The sequence below is a fragment of the Octopus sinensis genome, linkage group LG9 (genome assembly GCF_006345805.1).
Source record: "Octopus sinensis linkage group LG9, ASM634580v1, whole genome shotgun sequence".
NCBI lineage: Eukaryota > Metazoa > Mollusca > Cephalopoda > Octopoda > Octopodidae > Octopus > Octopus sinensis.
The window spans coordinates 29,065,370-29,085,693 of NC_043005.1; the positions used below are offsets into that span (position 1 = coordinate 29,065,370).

The 20,324-nt window shown below is 37.2% G+C and overlaps 3 protein-coding genes across 7 annotated transcripts in view; 1 reads left to right on the forward strand and 2 right to left on the reverse strand.

Moving 5' to 3' along the window:
* LOC115215741 (HEAT repeat-containing protein 1) overlaps nucleotides 1–1,282 on the reverse strand; it is a 69,469-nt gene extending 68,187 nt beyond the window's left edge. The window contains exon 1 of the mRNA XM_029785035.2: nucleotides 1,197–1,282. The gene's annotated coding sequence lies outside the window, so the exon portion shown is untranslated. The remainder of the gene's footprint in view (nucleotides 1–1,196) is intronic.
* Nucleotides 1,283–3,305: 2,023 nt separating this feature from the next.
* On the forward strand, nucleotides 3,306–19,769 carry LOC115215553 (28S ribosomal protein S18b, mitochondrial). 3 transcript variants are annotated; one of them, XM_029784749.2, is made up of 6 exons: nucleotides 3,306–3,510; nucleotides 8,844–8,979; nucleotides 10,692–10,786; nucleotides 14,821–14,892; nucleotides 15,971–16,097; nucleotides 17,852–17,938. In XM_029784749.2, the coding sequence occupies exons 1-6, from the start codon at nucleotides 3,451–3,453 to the stop codon at nucleotides 17,908–17,910; spliced, it is 549 nt and encodes a 182-aa protein (XP_029640609.1). In that variant the 5' UTR covers nucleotides 3,306–3,450; the 3' UTR covers nucleotides 17,911–17,938. The 3 variants fall into 3 exon arrangements, with proteins under 3 accessions (XP_029640609.1, XP_036361752.1, XP_029640610.2); XM_036505859.1 differs by lacking the exons at nucleotides 3,306–3,510; nucleotides 17,852–17,938 and adding exons at nucleotides 6,581–6,736; nucleotides 19,538–19,769; XM_029784750.2 differs by lacking the exon at nucleotides 3,306–3,510 and adding an exon at nucleotides 6,583–6,736.
* LOC115215552 (hamartin) overlaps nucleotides 18,024–20,324 on the reverse strand; it is a 58,780-nt gene continuing 56,479 nt past the window's right edge. For all 3 annotated transcript variants that reach the window (XM_029784745.2, XM_029784747.2, XM_029784746.2), the window contains exons 22-23: nucleotides 19,766–19,880; nucleotides 18,024–18,266 (exon numbers count right to left, since the gene is read on the reverse strand). In XM_029784745.2, coding sequence (XP_029640605.1) covers nucleotides 18,106–18,266; nucleotides 19,766–19,880 — 276 coding nt within the window. In that variant the 3' untranslated portion in view covers nucleotides 18,024–18,105. The remainder of the gene's footprint in view (nucleotides 18,267–19,765; nucleotides 19,881–20,324) is intronic.

Genomic DNA, 20,324 nt, shown 5'->3' on the forward strand with positions numbered 1-20,324 from the left:
AAGAGAAATGATCCGAGCAGAGTTTGCAACAGAGCCACCTCCACTGAAGAGACCCAAGGACTGGTGGTATTAAACTGGGCAACAAATCAAATCTACAATTAAAGAAGAGAAACACTATCCTTCTGATACGCTCTCTAATAATTTTCATAAACCAAATTTTATTCCCAAGATTGTTATAGAAGACTTACACTGAAAAAGCCGTGCCGTCAAATCAAACTAGAAACCACGTAGTTGAGAAACAAACATCTCAAATACACCGAGATACCTGTGCACGCCATCCACCACTTCACTACTTGCAAAGGCGAAACTAATGGTTGAGATGATGATGGAATCGGCACAATGTATATTACTGGTGTTGGGACAAGTTTGGATGACTGAGAAGTGAAGGCGTTTACGAGGGAGATTAGAACTACACTTCAAAGCTACACGTGGAATATAGCTACCTTTAACAAAAATAATGTTTATAGCATATTTTACATAGGCGCAGGCATGGATGTGTGGTAAGAAGCTTGCTGTCCAACCATGGCTCCGGGTTCAGTCCCACTGCGTTGCACCTTGAGCAAGTGTCACGAACCAACTAACACTTTTGCGAGAAGGGGTCTATATGCGACATATATATATAGGCGAAAACGACGGATAGCCTATTTGAAAATAAACAGTAATTAATATCTAGCACGAACCTCATTCACATATACGAGTCAACCTCTACGTGGTCAATCTAAGAGTAGCAGCCAAATATCCCTCAAATAAAAACAAATCAAACATTATGCTTGAATAAATAATAGGGTGTCATTTATTCAAGCATTAGAACACTCGTGATGTGTTTGCTCGGCCAGGGCTGATATAAAACTATCACAGTAAGTATTATCTTAAAATTCATTCAATTCTGGATTATTAACAGAAAATCCAACCAGATTGTGTATGTATATATTTTCGTATATGTCCGACAACAGCCCTGAATTAAAGCCAGTGCTTTTACGTGTGTGTGAAGATAAAATGCATGCATTATGGTGTTTCCCTTATCTGTATATATTGTGGTTGTTTCAACAACGACAGTAAATCGAAACAGTCTACAACAATGATAAATAACCTTCCTTGAGGAATCTCTAACGAATAAATACGACAGTCATCAATGTAAAATCAACTGCAAAAAGTCAGTCTAATAAATTTACAAAAATACGAGAAGAAATACTTACAATGTTGACAAAAGTTGAAGCAGAGCTTAAACACATAAGATAACGCACGTGTGATCCAACGACGCCATAAATGATGCTAACTTTACACAACATTTTAGTATGAAATAACTTTGAGAGCTAAAATAACTTATTAACAGAATTTTTTTTAAATATCAATGTTAAAAAAATAGGCTATAAATTCTCTGTTTATGAAGACATTCTAAACTTGTTAATTAAATATTTTAAATTGTATAATACGAAACTAACACATTTTATACAACCTGTCAATATGTCACTATCAACTTCAGACTTTGTGAATGCATTCATTCAAACACAATTTTAATAAAAATCCATATTAAACTGTCAATATATCCTCACTGAAATAAAACTCTGCGAATGCGTAAATATATAAATATACAATTCTCAGTAAGTGGCATTGCTGTAGAAAAGAGTCGCAAATACATTCGTACGCCAAAAACTTAATCCCCCCCCCCCGGATTTGTATGTTTTAAGCACTGCAAATAATCTGTAAAAAAAAAGTTATTTGATGCCCCCCCCCCTCAATTTCCTTAATATACCGCACTTTGAAGTTTTTCAATATGTTTTTTCGGATTTATGTTACGCAAGAACATTTCAAAAGTAAGTCTAAACTGAAAAATTACAGAAAAGAGGGGCTACACCCTTTCTCTGAAAAAGTAAAATTTTCAGATTTGTAATCTACAATGCTTAAAACATACACCAAAACAGGCCCGAAGAAATTACTATATTTGGCACACTAGATAATTCCCGACTCTATTCTGTATTCTATACGAATACCAGTAACTTGTTGAAAACACTTTCCGCCCAACAGCAGTTATAATTAAGTTGGAGATTTTGAGAAATTCTCATGAGGTGGAATCATTGAATTGATATTTCCCAACTTCCCAGGAGATCATTAACTCTGCTGGGACCTTATATTTTTCCACCAATTCTTTCATTATATATAACAAGCCCTGGACTCCTTCTCCTCCTCCTCCTCATCATTTAACGCCAATTTTCCATACTGGCATGGTTTGGACTGTTTGGGTCTGATGGGTCCAAGGATTGCATTGTACCCCAGTGTCTGTTTTGGCATGGTTTCTACAGCTGGATGCCCTTCCTCACATCAACCACTTCGCAGTGTGTACTAGAGGCTGTTTTCCTGGTACCACCACTAGTGAGGTTGCCATACAGTTTGCAAGATTAAGACCCCTTTCATTTAATGGGGGTACAGTGGAGAGGGAGGTGACTTTATTGTAAGTGATTAAAGTGTGAGAGAAGGGGCCAGAATAGGGCAGAACAAGTTTCTTGCCGTAGGGGAGCTACAGGACTACTCACATTTTAGAAGAGAGTGGGTAGGAGTAACCGGGATGAAGCTGGAAAGAAATAAGATAATGACGTGCCCGGATGGACTTCTGAAGTACAAGAGAGTGAACAGAAATGATTGGTGACAGACAGGATCGGACTGAGAGTATAAGGGCCCTCGGGCATAACTGTTTACCAGGCCCCTTTAAATGTGTGTTATAGTACAGTTAACAGGTAGAGTGCGGGCTCCTCAGAGCTCCGGGACCTCGGGCAGTGTCCGATTGACCGACGGCTCAGTCCGCCCCTGGGAACAGAACATCAGGGAGTGAGGATGGGTAGAGATGGAGAAGTTCATAGATATTGTCTTCTGAACCACTGACTGAATTTATATTGCAGTCTTTTGAACAGAGAAGAATCATCGTTTAAGCTGAACAATATGGTGTCGTTTCTTTCTCTATTATTTCTTTGCCTCCTTCAAAGATCCAAGCAACAAACTAAACAACGTTTCCGTCTCTGTCTAGATGCAATCATGCAACTCAACCTATTTGTTTTTTCTCCTCTCCGCATCTTTGTAATATCCCCCACCCCAACAGACATCAGACTACTCACAACATCTAGTTCTTACTCCCCATATCAGCTCTCTGGAATTTCTTTTTACTCATGCCTTTCCTGCAGATATTGACTTTCAAACCTTCAAGAGGAACCTTAATGGTATCAATCATCGGAAAAGTAAGACGAAAATGCTTACAGAACTTATGGAAAACTTAAGGGAAATATGTACCGGTTTCGATACACACACAATCAATGAGAGAGAGAGAGAGAGAGAGAGATATGGTTTAAGGTTGACACCACATGTGATTGTTAGAGTTCTTTCCCTTCGACTTACACCGGTAACGAACGTCAATATCAATTATTTCTCTCCGAATCTTTCCTTTATTTCACATTCACCGAAATGGCTGGAATATATAACATTTCGAGGAATATTATTAAGGGTTTCTTACAAAGTGCAAAGGTCAGTGTTTACGATTTAAATTTTAAAGCATGTTTTATATTCCTTAATGCTTGTACACGCGTGACCCTGAAACAAGTTTGTTCTGACCCTGAAATATCGAGAACAGCTTTTTATTGGACTCATTGAATCTTTCAGATAGATCGTAAATGTTAATTTGCCTTACGATATGTTGATATACCGTGTGTTGTTACATTAAATGTGAACTTTGTGAGTTTGGTTAGGTTCATAAGGCGTAGGAGGTTAAGGAATCTGTTCCTCAAGAAAAAAAAACGGCATAACTACAGATTTCTGCCCCACCGACTTTGGATGATCATAACTTTCAGAAAAATCGATATTTTTTAATGAAATTTTCTACGAATATGTGTTACATCATATAGATTCCGAAAGTATTTTGGGGAAAGTATTTTAGGAGGGGTCAAGAATTTCAGAAAATTCACCGGAGTCCAATTCGTCTTAACTTTCAAGAAAATGGATGTTTTTTTAGATGAAATTCTCTACAAATATACCTCGGACTATGTACATTTCGAGCTCTCTCTGTCATGCACATATTAAGAGACAGGCTCAAGCGCCAGAATCCACGACATACAAACTTATCCAAACTCAAGTCACCACCCTTTAACTAGCAATAATAATAACATCAATAACATAACAGCCAAAAGATTTATTTGTTCTGAAAATAACAATCATAGTAAATAAATATGTTCTTTAATATTCACATTCATGTGCACAGTTAAACACACTTACATACAAACAGTCACGCATGCATAATACAAAACGGAACACATAAATGAAGGATGCATTACTTAGTATATATTACATCTAGAGAATTTTGATTAATAAGTCAAATATGCAAATTATAAAGATAATTAATTGCTTTACTAAACAGTGTTGTAAAGGTGAAAAAATAAATTTGGGAAAAAAATACACGCCAAAACTAATTAATAAAGGATAATTAGGGAAGGATTGACACAAAATAATAATTTTTTCTGTCTCTTTTTTTCTGATAAATGCATCTTAATAAGTGAGAAGAATTGCATATATCTGAACTATTTCAAAGAAAAGCATAAATTTAATGTTTAAAATAGCTTTAACCAAGGAATGAGATCCAACATTTCTTCACTTTTTCCAGAATTTCTTCTCTTTATTTTTTTTTTTTGCGAAATACGGAGTTTATGATTCATGTGTGAGTGTGTGTTCTTGATACTCGTTTAGAACAAGTAGTTTTACACCAATTACACTATTTTTTCTTAGTTTAAAGGCCGTGGACTGAAGATGTGAAATTTCCGAAGCCTCTCCCCCACCCCCTTTCGCGAGCGCGCATTTTTTTCATGATAGTCGTTTAGAGCAAGTTGTTTTACACCTATTACGCTGTTTTTGTTTTTGTTTTTGTGCCCGGTTCAGACGCTTTCGGAAATTCCCGATATAAATATTCCGAGGCCTCTCCCCCACCCCTCTTTCGCGAGAGCGCATTTTTTTTTGTCATATTCGTTTAGAGCAAGTTGTTTTACACATATTACACTATTTTTTTTTTTTTGTTTTGGTGCCCGGGTCAGCTCCTCAGACGCTTTCGGAACTTCCCGATGTGAATTTTCCGAGGCCTCTCCCCCACCCCCTTTCGCGTGCGCGAATTTTTTTTTCATATTCGTTCATAGGAAGTTGTTTTACACCTATTACACACATTTTTTTTTTGATTTTCTGATATTTGTTACGCCCTATATTAACCGTTAATCTTTATCTTAACTGTGATTTACAGACGTTAAACTAAAAAATGCAAGTGTCTACACCCAAGGACAGTACTGCAACATTATCGTAACACTTCTACAACACCCAAGAACATTTTACAGCGCCCTGTTATCCTTCAGATAATCGCTTATAAATCTCTTTACTAATAAAGTCTCTACTGAATTTATCAAACGTCTTGATTTCACTGCAATGAACTTGCAGTGAATTAGAAAACATGTAGGGATCTCAAAGCATACTGTTACAACTGCAAAATGATGTTCAAGATTTTTTAATAATTAGATTGAGTGAGGAATCACCATCTACTATAATGATACTCTTGTGTTTTTCTCCGTCACAACATATGAATGAGAAAGGAAGAGGTGATAGATAAAGAAAAGAAGGAGTGATGGCAAACTGGTAGTGGGATGATGGAAATTCTACCTTGAAAAAAAAAGGGAGGTGTGTGTACGTGTGTGCAATGGAAGTGGGATGGTGAACATTCAATGCAGAAAAGAAAAATCAAACTGTTTCAACATATGTGTGTGTGTGTGAGTGTACAAGAGAAATATGTGAATGTATGTGTGAACCAGCATTCTTTTAGTAACAAACGATGATCGATGTCATATCTCAAAATACAACCATTAGATAGCATTGAAAAGTGTATTAGTTTGAATTACCATCCATATTTTATCTTTTCTCCTTATTTTTATATAAAATATTACAATTAGCTGTCATTTTTGGTGGCACGGGGCTAGTGTTTAATAACGACATATAGTCTTGTTGTTGTTTGTGAAAATCATTTCTCTTGAATATGTCTCATTAATCTACCACTGCCTCATCAATATTTTACATCACAAAGGCGGCGAGCTGGCAGACTCGTTAGCACGCCGGGCGAAATGCGTAGCCGTATTTCGTCTGCCGTTACGTTCTGAGTTCAAATTCCGCCGAGGTCTACTTTGCCTTTCATCCTTTCGGGGTCGATAAATTAAGTACCAGTTACGCCCTGGGGTAGATGTAATTGACATAATCCGTTTGTCCCCTCTGTGTTTAGCCCCTTGTGGGCAGTAGTGAAATAAATATTTTACATCACTAAATCACCTCTATCAATACCTGTCATCACTAAATCTATCTCACCAAACAATCACCACTGTAATGTGGATACATAATGAAGCCTGGCTGACAAAATGCAGTTGTGTGCTGACGAAGGTGAAATACCTGTCTTTGAGGAAGATGTGGTGAAGTCAGATCTCAGGATAATGGGAGCTCATGGAAGAGAAGATACAAGATCAAGGAAGACAATAATAAAATGGTGTATAGCAGACCTGTCCATTTTTTTTTCTTGTTTCAGCTCAGAGCTGCGGCCATGCTGATGCACCGCCGTTGCACCGCCGTTGCATAATAATGTTTTTAAAAATACCAAAATATTAAAATAATTAGAATGATGATAATGATTAGTAAAACAAATAACAGCAGCAGTTTGGCACTGGATGAAATGAATGAGTTAGTAAGTAATTTCAGTCTTATGTCATCATCATCATCGTTTAACGTCCGTTTTTCATGCTGGCATGGGTTGGACAGTTTGATTGAGGTCTGGAGAGCCAGCAGCTGCACCAGGCTCCAATCTGATCTGGCAAAGTTTCTACAGCTGGATGCCCTTCCTAATGCCAACCACTCCAAGAGTGTAGTGGGTACTTTTTATGTGCCACTGGCACAGGAGCGTGTCAGGCAGGCCTGACATCGATCACGTTCGGATAGTGCTTTTTACTTGCCACAGGCATGGCAGCCAGTCAAGGGGTACAAACCAATGAGAAATACTATTCCACTGGATAAGCTGCTAGTCTCTATGGGAACATTCCCAGAAGACCTGACATTGGTTCACAGTGGCACAGTGTATGAACCAGTGAGGGTGCCTCTATATGATCACTTGACATGTAAGAAACAACAGCCAATTTTTTTCTTAGCTCATACCAAGATCATTTGAATAATGTAGTCCTAGGTATACTTATATGACATCTAAAAAATAAATGGTAATGACTGGAATGCCTTTGATCATAGGCTTACTAGATCAATGTTGATCTGAAACTAAACAATACAAAATGCCTTGTGAATGTGTAAAGATGTAGGCAGGAAGTTTTCTGTGTAGAATGACAGACTTAGTGCTTTAGGCTATCTTTGTGATGCAAAATCAATTTCTACTGAGTTTGATTCCTCTTGAGAACTATGCTAGTATTACCAGTAATACAGTGGATGTGAGAAAAAGTGCTGAATTACTAACTACATTATTTACATTTGATGAATATTTGTCCTCATCTTGTTTGTTGTTAACACAACATTTTGGCTGATATATCCTCCAGCCTTCATCAGGTGTCTTGAAGAAATTTCAAACCTGGGTTCTCATTCCTCAGGTATTTTTCATTCTTAAGGTGGTTAAGAGTGCGGGCTGCTAACCCCAAAATTCCGAGTTCGATTCCAGGCAGTGACATGAATAATAATAATAGTAATAATAATAATAATAATAATAACATAATAACAACATGGAAATATACCTTAGGAATGAGAACCCATGTTCGAAATTTCCCCTAGACACCTGATGAAGGCTGGAGGGTATATCAGCCGAAATGTTGTGTTAACAACAAACAAGATGAGGACAAATATCCATCAAACGTAAATAATGTACATGATTCTGCATCTCATAAATATAGAACTGTATTACTAACCACATGGTTGCAAGTTCACATCTTCCCACATCCATTCAGTTGTAATTCTTAGCAAAAGGCATCTAACTTCAGCTGCTCAAATTTCTCTGACTAAACAAAGAACCAAGTGGTGAAAAATAAGCAAAGAAACCATTCCAGCCAGATAATCATGATAGAAGGGATGTAAAGCACTAAACAGAACTTTCTCAGCCATGGGACAATGATGAGTGGAGTAATAGCTTTGAATTTAAGAATGAGGCCAATAAATGTGGAGGTGGTCGGATCAGTTTATTTCATTGATCCTTTGTTTTATTGACTCCCAAAACAATGAAATGTGAAGGTGTATACCTAGTGGCTAGGGTGTTGCACTCGTGATTACATGATCATGGGGTCAATTCTGTGGTTGAGCAGTGCATTGTGTGAAACATTTCATCCCATACCATTCCAGTTCACTCAGCTGTCAATGTAAACCTTGTGATGGATTGGCGTCCTATTTAAGAGAAGTGTTGTGATCTTAGTCACTTGTGCCTCATGAAACTGTAACTGGTCTTACAAGTCTGAGGATGAGAGACGGTAATGTCCATGGGATGAAATAAAAAAACAAAAGGCAAAATCAACCTCAGCAGGATTTGCATTCAGAAAACAAAGAGCTGGAACAAATACCATAAAGCATTGCGTTAGGAAGGGCATCCAGCTGTAGAAACTCTGCCAGATCAGATTGGAGGCTAGTGCAGCCTTCTGGCTCACCAGTCCTCAGTCAAACCGTCCAACCCATGCCAGCATGGAAAGCGGATGTTGCACGATGATGATGATGATGTTCGAACAATTGTGCCAGCTGACCACCTTGGCAATAGATGTAATAATACCTATGAGAGTTACTGATCTCTGTACTGATTTGTTTTCTTCTTCTTTCAGATATGTCCTAGCAGTCAGAGGTTTGTGACAAGTTGCTGTCAATTACACCAGAAAGAGACAACTTCAGCTAAATCATATCCAAATAAAATAATCAGAGCTTCTCCAGAAACCAGTAAACGTTACTTAGAGAGCGATGGTAAATTCTTCATTCCATTGTTCTATTGTTCTACATTTTTGTATTCTTTTCTGTGTTTCAGCTTTGAGGCTGTGGCCATGCTGGGGCACTGCCATATAAACTTTTTTAAAAATTTTATATTTGCATCTTAGAGCCCTCTTTGCAACGTCCTGAAGTGCAGTCCTTCACTCTGTGTAGCGTGGTTCTTCACTTAGAGAAGTAGTGTCTTTCACTCTATGTTAAGTCATCTTCATTGTGTCAATGTCTACTTTTCCATGGTTGCTGGATGCTTTTTCTGTTGCCATCCTTCATCTACTTCCACATAAGATAATATTTCTGCCTGGCTGGACATGTTTTTCATGGAAGATTGGAGACGAAGGACATCACTCATATGATGGTGATACTCATTTGCAACAATCTTCCACTTTCTCATCAAAGAACACCGCTAAATCCCAGCCCATTTGAAGGATCCTTGAGCTTTCACAACCTCTTTTTTCATATCAACTTGTGTCTCTAGATCCTGAAGTCACTAACTACTAGCTTACGTTGAGTTGTACATTCTTCACCTGGGAAACATATTGAATTGATGAGCATATATCTGTTCCTATGTCTGGTGAGGAGGTTGTCAGTTTGGCTCCCCCACTCCTTCGCAGTTGATAAGTGATCAGATGGTTGGCAAGTTTTCTGAAGTTGGTGTTGCAGATCAGTAAGCCATGAGCATCACAAAACTCCAGCAGCCTTGTCCCCACCTCATTTCTCGAGCCAAAGTCATAGCCTCCTTGCATACCCTGAAAACCTTCAGAGTGTTGCCCAACATGTCCATTGAAGTTCTCTGCTACAATGAGAATGTTGTCATCTTTCATTGTTAACGTAGTCCTCAGAAGGGATTCATAAAAATAGTCCTGAGTATCAGTGAGTCTGGTGTGCAGAGATAACTGGCACAGTTACATCAATTAAGGCTATTCTTAGCTTAATAATCCTATCACATACCCTGACTACTTCAATCACCTTCTCCACCCATTTCTCTACTAGTAGAAAACCCATGCCACCCAGGCTGTCATTGTTGCCTAACAAGAAAAATTTGTATCTACGTCTTTTGCCTGTAAGCAGCCTAGCTAAGGCTCCCCTCCATTGTATCTTTTGGACACAACATACATCTTCATATCTCTGGTCTGGCATCTCAACTATCTTTCCAGATCTACCTTTCATTGAGCCAACATTGTGGCAGCTCTAAGAAGAAGGTTGGGGGGATGTTTTCAGCTTCTGAAAAGATACATATATATATATATATATAAATTATAAAGAGGGAGTACTATGCAATATATATATATATATCCACACAGAGAGCGTGTATCTTCATTCACGTTACATGACCAAAAATTAACTAAGTTATCTCCCCTGCTCTCCGTCTTCCATGTCACATTTTCACATACATTATATTTTGTAATATATTGTACCTCATCTTGATGGTTCATAGCTAAATAATTCCTCCCCAGAGTTTGATGCTATTCTGTATTCGTTGCCCATGTTTCACTACTATATTTTCACTACAATAAACCATCAGACTTCTTACACACACTACTTATAGTCCTCTTCGTTCACTGTCTCTGTAGCTTTCATATATTTTTGCACATCTTACACATACATGTAATCTTCTGCATTCACAGCTCTTGTTTTACTGCTATATACTACAAGTTCCTATGATTAATAACTTTGATCATATTCTTTTGTAGCCTACAAAGAAACATATGGTGACAAGCTAGTGTGGGAGTTGTACAGAAGAAATTTCAAGGGACAGTACCCTCCACCAACCAGAAAAAAGTGCATTGTAAATATCTTTTTTTAACAGTTATAAAGAATGTGACAGAAAAATTTCCCATATTTTACCAGGCCATTGGTTTGGTGTTAGTGAAGTTAGGCAGGTGCTAATGGTGTTTTTATGTATGAGGGTGAGTCACAAAGTAATGCCATTTTGTTTAGGAGAGATATAATTACCAACACAGGAACATGTAACATACATCAAAATGAAGCTGGTCCTCTGTGGATCACATCCCTACTTCTCAATATAGTCACTGTTTCTCTCAATAGCAACGTTCCACCTTCAAATGAGAGCATGCATCCCTGCCCTGTAAAATTCTGTTGACTATTCTTTGAGCTACTTCTTCACTACAGTTTTCACTTCCTCATCACTGGAATAATGTTTGCCTCCCAAACCCTATTTCATGGAGTTGAAGAGATGATAGTCTGATGAGGAAGTGAAAACTGTAGTGAAGAAGTGGCTTAAAGAACAGTCAACAGAATTTTACAGGGCAGGGATACATGCTCTCATTCGAAGCATCAGTCTGTAGGTGTAATAGCTCCTAACTGGAAATAATTTGGATTGTAATGACCATTCCAATCCATGCTAGCATAAAAAGCAGATGTAACATGCTGTTCAAATAAAATGAAGAAACAGCTCCAGCTGGCAATTTTAATCCTTATTGCATTGAAACCAAGTTGTTTTTGACAGTGGGTTTACTTTCTAGAATTTTCTACATTTCATATGGTGTAGTAAACACATTTTATTTTTACTGGCCAGTAACAAGAGGTTGCGAGAACTAACCAACAAAGGAGTTGCATGTTACATCACCAGCTAAAATTTAATCAGCAGTGAGGACTAATCAGATCATTCATGTTGATTGTCTGTTTAAACTGACCCTTAATTTGTAAGGGTATAAAACAAATACTTGATACAAATTGTGATTTGTGTATGATCTGAACCAAAGAATGAAACATGTTCTTAACACACATGCAGTCTATATCAAACGGATTTCAATGAAATTTCTTTCAGTTATTTCGCTCAAAATAATTGTATCTGTGAATTTTCAGGCAATTTCATTCACTAGAAAAATTTTGGCATGAATGGGTTGGCCAAGAATTATCCTGCTCTCTCTTTTTCTTTCCTCCCATCACCAAAATAGTAAATGAAGTTAAATCTCTGATATTGTCATCTAATTAAGTTTCTACGATGCCAAGTTTTTTTCTTTTGATCAATCCATAAAGAAATGTTTAATCAGAAGCATTTTTAGAACTTTGTTTATTAAAAACAAATCAATACAAAAGAAGAAACTGACCAATTGACTCATAAGTTGTAGGTTTAAAGACCATTTTCTTTTCTATTACACATATAGGTAGGTGCAAGAGTGGCTTTGTTCTTGTTAAGAAACTTGTTTCCTAACCACATGGTTTTAAGTTCAGTCCCACTGCGTGGCAGCTTGAGCAAGTGTCTTCTACTATAGCTCTGGGCTGACCAATGCTCTGTGAGTGAATTTAGCAGATGGAAACTGTGTGGAAGCTTGTCATGTGTGTATATGTCTTTGTGTCTGTGTTACCAAACAATGCTTGACAACTGGTATTGGTTTGTTTACATCCCAGTATCTTAGCAGCTTTAGCAAAAGAGGCCAATAAAATATGTAACAGACTTTATAAAACATAAGTACTAAAACCCTTTGAGCCAGTGCCCCAGCATGGCCATAGTCCATTGACTAACTGAAACAAGTAAAAGATCAAATATAAACATTGTTTTACTTTGATACTAGCAGAGATACCTGGCATTGCTCAGGATTAAAACTGCATAGGTTTTTATTCTTTTTCGATTTCAGTCATTTGACTTTGGCTATGCTGGAGTACCACCTTTTGTTGAACAGAAAGGGGGAAGGAGAGGGTAGGGAGGGAAGAAGAAAGAAAGAATGGAAGGAAGGAAAAAAGGAGAAAGAAAGAAAGAAGGAAACAATGAAGGAAAGAACAAGAAAGAAAAAAAGAAAACGAAATAAAGAAAGGGAGGGAGAAAACAGGAAAGAAAGGAAGAGGGAGAAAGAAAGAAGACAGACTAAAAGAGAGGAACTATTACAGAGGGTGAGAGAGTATATATGTAAGCAAAAGAATGAGAAAAGGGAGAGAATTGTTTGGAAACTGCAGTTTTTAGAGAAAAACCTGTGTAAAACACCCTCTTTCCCAGTTTCTTGCTTTATGCGGGAGCTCTGGGAAAAAAATTATAGTGCATGACCATCCTTGGCACATAAGTAATGTGTATGTAAAGTTTGGTGAAAATCAGTTGGAGACTGTAGAAATGCATACATATTACACACACAGACATCCTTTGTTTTATGTGTGTAGATAACTTTCATGTAAATTCTTTGTCTCTTCTGCCAGAGTGGTAAATTTACTAGATGAACTCTTTTATTACCATATTTTGGTTTTTCATGTTAAAACAAGTTGTATCAGGGAACCAGAGATGGTCTTTTGTCAAAAGTTTAACAAACATAACGGAAAGATCTGGAAGCTAATTCATATTTCTATTCAAGTACACTGCCTTTGTTTCAATTGATTTTGAAAATGATGCAGAAAATATAAAAATAACTTTCTCATTATTAAGTTAGCATTTGGTATATATAATGAGGAGTTTTGATGGCAAGTTTTAATTTAGATCACTTCAAACCAGGGAATTTGTATCACTAAACTATAGTGATTTCTGGTGGTTGGTATCAAAAGGGTTCAATTAAATCATAAATACCTTAATTGATATGAAAATTAGATTTCTTAAACTCTAAAAGTATATAAATCTCTCCACTGAAATCTAGACATCTGTTGTAATTTATAGTTATGCCTTATTTCTAGATATTTATGCTATAATAAAGAAAGCTGCTTATTAATTAGTTTGGAGTATGTTAACTTTTACTAAGAAAATGTAATTTCCAAAATGTAGACTGTCTAGAAAATTCTTATAAATTCCAATTTTAATATTTTTTTTTTTTATCAAAATGTGGTTCACAAGATTTTTATTATTGAAGATTTCAACTTTGCAATTCAATCCTAAAGCTAATTTTTATTCACTGTAACATAGCCATCTTAGATTTTCTTTTTAATGTTTCTGTTTATACTTCAGGAAATATAAAGGTTGCTCAAATATTTGCAACACTGCTTTCTACAGACATCTTAGTGAAAACATTTCTCCAGATTATAAGCTTAATCCAGTTTCAGTTAAACTATTTTGATTCCACTAAACTTTCATATTTGTTGGGTTTTGTTGCAAAAAATAGAAAAGCCGAGTATGAAAACTGGTTTCCATTTGCTTGGGTCAGTTGTACCAAATATAAACTTGTCCACAATGACTTATATCTAGATATGCTGTTATATTTTATGGTGTCATTTAGTTTATTTGTAAGGTGGTGAGCCAGCAGAATCATTGGCATGCTGGACAATATAGTGGCATTTTGTCTGTGGTTACGTTCTGACTTTGCTTTTCATCCTCTCAGAGCTGATGAGATAAGTACCAGCTATGTGCTGGGGTCAATGTAATCAACCAACCTCTCCCTGAATTTGCTGGCCTTGTGCCAAAATTTAAAATCATTTTATGAGTTACAGTTTATCTTTTACTTATTTCAGTCATTGGACTGTGGCCATTCTGGGGCATCACTTTGAAGGGTTTTTAGTTGAACAAATTAACACCAGGACTTTTTTTTAAAGCCTGGTACTTATGCTATGAGTCTCTTTTGCCAAATTGCTAAGTAATGAGGACAGACACAGACATAAACACACATACATATATATATATACACACACACACGACGGGCTTTCAGTTTCTGTCTATCAAATTAATTCACAAGGCTTTGGTCATCCCAAGGCTACAGAAAATACTTGCTCAAGCTGCCACACAGTGGGACTGAACACAGAACCATGTGGATGGGAAGCAAGCTTCTTACCACACAGCCACACATATGCCTATAATAATTTTCTTTTGATATTGTTTATTACTAATTACTGGTTTATTTAAGTTGTCTTATTATGAAATCAACTGAATCCAGATTCATTTTATTTTTCCAGAGAGCTGAATACATAGCCACAGGTAATCCCTGTCCAATATGTCGAGATGAATTCCTTGTTTTACACCACACGGTAATTACTTATTGTTTTCAGCATTGATGTGTGTGTATGTCTTGACATCATGTGGTGATCTTTCTAGTCTTCCATGGCGAAATATTGCCTCACTTGAAAATAAGTGAGTGTTGGTGACAGGAAGAGCATCCAGGCATAAAAACTTTGCTTCAACAAATTCTGTCTGATTCATGGAAAAGCTAAAATGATGATAGATGTGTATGTATATATCATAATTTTTAATAAGCAGAAATAAAGTGACCCAAGGGATGAGAATTTCATGCATGGCACTTATCAAGTTTACCTCATATGCAACCCCTGGTCCTTGTGTCACTTTATAATTTTCTGTCAGTTAAAAAATAAAAGTTTATATTTCCATGCATTGAGTTCTATCTCTCCTGTTGGTTCTACCTTCGTGGCACAGTTACGACGACGAGGGTTCCAGTTGATCAGATCAATGGAACAGCCTGCTTGTGAAATTAACATGTAAGTGGCTGAGCACTCCACAGACACATGTACTCTTAACATAGTTCTCGGGGAGATTCAGCATGACACAGAGTGTGACAAGGCTGGCCCTTTGAAATACAGGTACAACAGAAACAGGAAGAAAGAGAAAGTTGGGGTGAAAGAGTACAGCAGGGTTCGCCCCACCCCCTGCCGGAGGTTCGTGGAGCTCTAGGTGTTTTCTTTCAATAAACACAACGACCAGTCTGGGAATCGAAACCCTGATCCTATGACCGCAAGTCCACTGGGCCATTGCGCCTCCACATTAGTTCTACCAAACCTGTAATGTGTATGTATATATCATCATCATCATCGTTTAACGTCCGTTTTCCGTGCTAGCACAGGTTGTAATATATATATATATATATATATATATTACACATAGCTATAAAACAATGTCCCAATAATAAATATGTCTAACCCAAGGAAACAAATGGTTGCACCCCTTATTAAGACCTTTATAAATTTCACCTCTTTTACTTACCCCAACTATATTTTGTACCTTTTTGTCTCAGATTTACACTTAAGAACAATAATTCCCCAATTTCTGCCAGGCGACATTTGTTACTCATTCTGTGTTTTATTTGTGTTAAAGAATGTGAAACTTCTGCAACAGTTCATCTGTCCACATAGTGGAGAAATTCTTCCTTCAATAAAAACCGGAATTTGTCAGCAAACATTTAGAACACTTCAAATAGAAGTAGCCATTGCCATTGATCTAGGTAAGTTCTTTTGTGTTCTTTTGGATTATTTTCTCTGGAATAATGTCTACTTTTGCATTGGCATTTAACTTTTGAGAGATGTACATTCAGCAATCTTTGTAGTAAGGATGAAACCCAGCACAGTTCCCTCAGAGCCATCAATGGAACAACTGTGACCTCGTCAACATGTTCGTCTCTCACACTAATAAAATAGATCAAATGATCCTTTCTTCTGTTAATGACCAATTGGTTGGAGTTAAAAACTAATTAGCAGATACGATGACATTAAAGGCAAGCCATAATTCAACTAAAAGTCTGTCTGAGGATGTGACAACATCTTTAATATTGGTGCCATAATAAGATCCATAACTCTTTACCTTTGAAAGTTCTGTCACTATTTTTCATTGGGGTTGACCCCCAGTAAATCCTTTTCTAACATAACTGTCATAGTGAACCTTATTTTAGTCAACATCCTTTTAAGAGGAATTGCACTTCTCTTAGATAGGAATGCAGAACTAATACTGATAGATTTAGCTTGAAGGTGGCCTTGATATTGCAAACTGATGGATTGTTTGATGCTCCAACTTTTCACCCTTTATAATAATAATCATTTAACATCCGCTTTCCATGCTGGGATGGTTTGACTGGGGAGCCAGATGGCTGCACCAGGTTCCAATCTGATCTGGATGCCCTTCATAATGCCAACCACTCCAAGAGTGTGATGGGTGCTTTTACATGCCACCAGCACGAGGGCCAGTCAGACGGTACTGGCAATAGCCACGCTGAAATGGTGTTTTTTATGTGTCACCTGCACAGGAGCCAGTCCAGCAGTACTGGCCACAACCTCACTCAAATGTTTTTCACATGCCACCGGCACAAGTGGCAGTAAGGTGACGCTGGTAATGATCACGCTCAAATGGTGCTTTTTTACGTGCCACCGGCACAGGGGCCAGTCAGTGGCCCTGGCAACATCACGCTCAGATGGTGTTCTTAAAGCTCCACTAGCACGGATGCCAGTCATGCGGTGCTGTTACTGAATTTGATTTCGCTTATAATAATCCTTTCTACTGTAGGCAGAAGGCTTGACATTTGATTTGAACTCAGAATGTAGAGATTAATGGAATGTCCCTAAACATTTTGTCTGGCATCTTAACAGTTCTGCCAGTTTGCTGCCTTAATAATAATGGTTTCAAATTTTGGCAGAGCACCAGCAGTTTTTGAAAGGATGCAACAGTCAATTACATCAACCCTACTCCTTGATCGACTCCAGGAGGATAAATTACAAAAAGTTTGGGCGATCCTTTGTTTTGAGTCGAATTTCCATGACCACGTGTTGTCATGTCAACTGTTAGTTGACATATTGAAATGGAAAGAGAAAGCTAATGCGTTCTGCATGCGTGCTTGTTCCTCTGTGTGTGTGAGTGTGTGCATGCTTGTTCCTCTGTGTGTACATGCTTGTACACAGACAGAGGAACAAGCATGCATATACACACAGGAACAAGCACACACTCAAACAAGAACAAGCACGCATGCAAAACTCATTAGCTTTCTCTTCCCATTTCAATACATCAACTGACAGTTGACGTGACAAGACGTGGTCACGGAAACTACCAAATTCATTGTTTACATTTTTCAAGTCAAAACGAAGGATCACCAAAGTTCATACAGTATTAAGATGAAAATTGGCAAAGTTGTTAGATAATTTATCTTACACTGCATTTTCATTTAACCTTCTCCAGATCAAATTATTAATACTGATTCCTCTTATCTTACAGGTTTAATAGAAATGATGGTACCATTTCGGAAATACAACTACAGTGATTATATTGATTGAAAATAAATATTTCTCTACCATTAAAAAATATTCCGTCATTCTTTTAACCATTTCCTGCAATAAAACACAAAAAGAAAAAAAAGCCAGACTTTCACTTCACTAATAATAATTTATTATATAATAGAATATTGTTGTTGTTTTTTTGTAGTTTTGTTTTTGGCATTCATTTTTTTTCACCCCCCACCCCACTACTAATCATACTATTGAAATACCAGGAGTTGTAGGGTTTCGTAACATCGAACTGTCCAGTTGCATCTCTGCAGTGTCTAATGGCGGCAGGTTATTAGTTAAGCTGTTCACTCCAACAATCTCACTTGATAATGCTGTTTCTTTTATCATTGATTCTGGCAAATATTCTGCAAAGAAGAGAAGTTTCGTTTTAAAATACATCTTTTCACATATGGCTTTCTCTTTGTATTTTAACATATTTCATATTAAAAAGTTTATGAAACACATGGAATATTAGGAAGGGCATCCAGCTGTAGAAACCATGCTAAAATAGACAGTTCTCCAGCTGGCCTGTCACACTGTCCAACCCATGCCACTATGGAAAGTGGACACTAAACAAGGATATATATATATATAATCAAAAAATAAGCAACCAGATTCATTCTTGTCGCTTATTTTTTGATATATATATATATATATATATATATATTATATATACATATACATACATACAGAGGGTGTGGTGAATAAACTGTTGTCTGAATTATGCAAAAATAAAAATAACACTGACATCTCATTTTAATAGATATATTTACCAAACTTACATAAAAAGATCTTTAAATACCAAAGAGTAAATGTATTCAATAAAATCGCCATTGGCTTCAACCACAACCTCCAGACGACTTCAGAATCTCCTGCAACTCTTTTGGGCAGTCTCCTTGTTTAAGTTGGTGAATGCTGCCATAATCTTTGCCTTCAGTTCATCTTGGGTGTGTTACAAGGAGTTTTGTTGGTCTCTCTCTCTCTCTCAGTTGTGTCCCACACATAATAATCTATGGGGTTGCAGTCTGGGGAGTTAGGTAGCCAGATGTTAGGGGTAATGTGTTCACAGAAATTGTCTGATAATCACGACTGGGTTCTCCTGCTTGTGTGGCATAGCGCAGAGTCCTGTTACCAGACACACGGTCTTCCAGCGGTCCACCCTCTTGAACCAGGGCACTACCTCCCTGTTGAGTCTGAGGCCATGTGAGAAGATGAATGGAGTAATAGCGTCACCATCACTAGTGATCCCTCCAAATACCATTATGTCCAATTGGATGTTTGATTTTTATCACTCTCTGTACATGTCTTCAGATTGACACCCAAACACTCTGAAATGTTCATATTGGCGCTTCCAGCATGAATACCAAATAGTACAGCATGTCATTTCCAAATTTCTAGTAGAGTGAATTATGTCATGGTGCTGTTTTTTTCATATATGGTGCCCAACTAACCCTATTACACTGTGTAGTCGACAAAATCAAAAACAATGTGCATGCTCAAAATTAAAAATATAAAATGGCAACAATTAACCCATCATTCTCTCTCTCTCTATATATATATAAAAGCATGAAATTGTAATGATCTTTTGGGTGTTGACTGATGAAGAATAAGCTACAAATTTTTTGTTGTCTTTCAGTCTCTATCACATCTACTCACAAGATCTTGGTTGGCCTGGGGCTATAGCTGAAGATGCTTGCCCATGGTGCCGTGCAGTGGGATTGAACCTGGGGCCATGTGGTTGGGAAGTAAACTTCTTAATATACTTCCATCCCTGTGTGTAGGTAAACACACACATGAAAAAGCAGAAAACATAAATGAAACAAATATTTAACATCTCAAAGGTAACAAGAAAACTAAACTTTACCATTTTTCTGTAGAGCTTCTTTCTTCAGGACTACAATTTCTCCTCGCAATTTTAAGATATGAGACTGTAAATTCTGGTTTACTTTCATAACACTGTCAAATTTGGCTTCACTCACCTGTAAAGAATAAAGGGAGAAAGTCACTTGATGTCCAATCTACCGCCAACTTAATTACCTTATTATCTTAAGCACTCTTCTAATCATTTAGTTTCTGAAAGATAAAAACTGAAAAATATTAAAGCAGAAAGAATAGTTTCCTTGTAGCAAGACAGCAAAGTTGAATCTCATTGCAGCCATGGCATCCTTAGATAAGGAACACAACCAATTGGCTTGGAGTCTTGTGAATTGCATGGCATCTTTACTAGAGCTGGTAGCATGAAAAAAGCACCGAGTACATGCTGAGAGGAGGTTGGCATTAGGAAGAGCATCCACCTGCAGATACCATACGAAAGCAGACAGTTGAGTTGGGACAGTGTTTAGACTCATCAGATTTTATCAAACCACCCAATTCATGTCAGCAGAGTCAGTAAAATATTCCAATATATTCTTCAGTCAACTTAC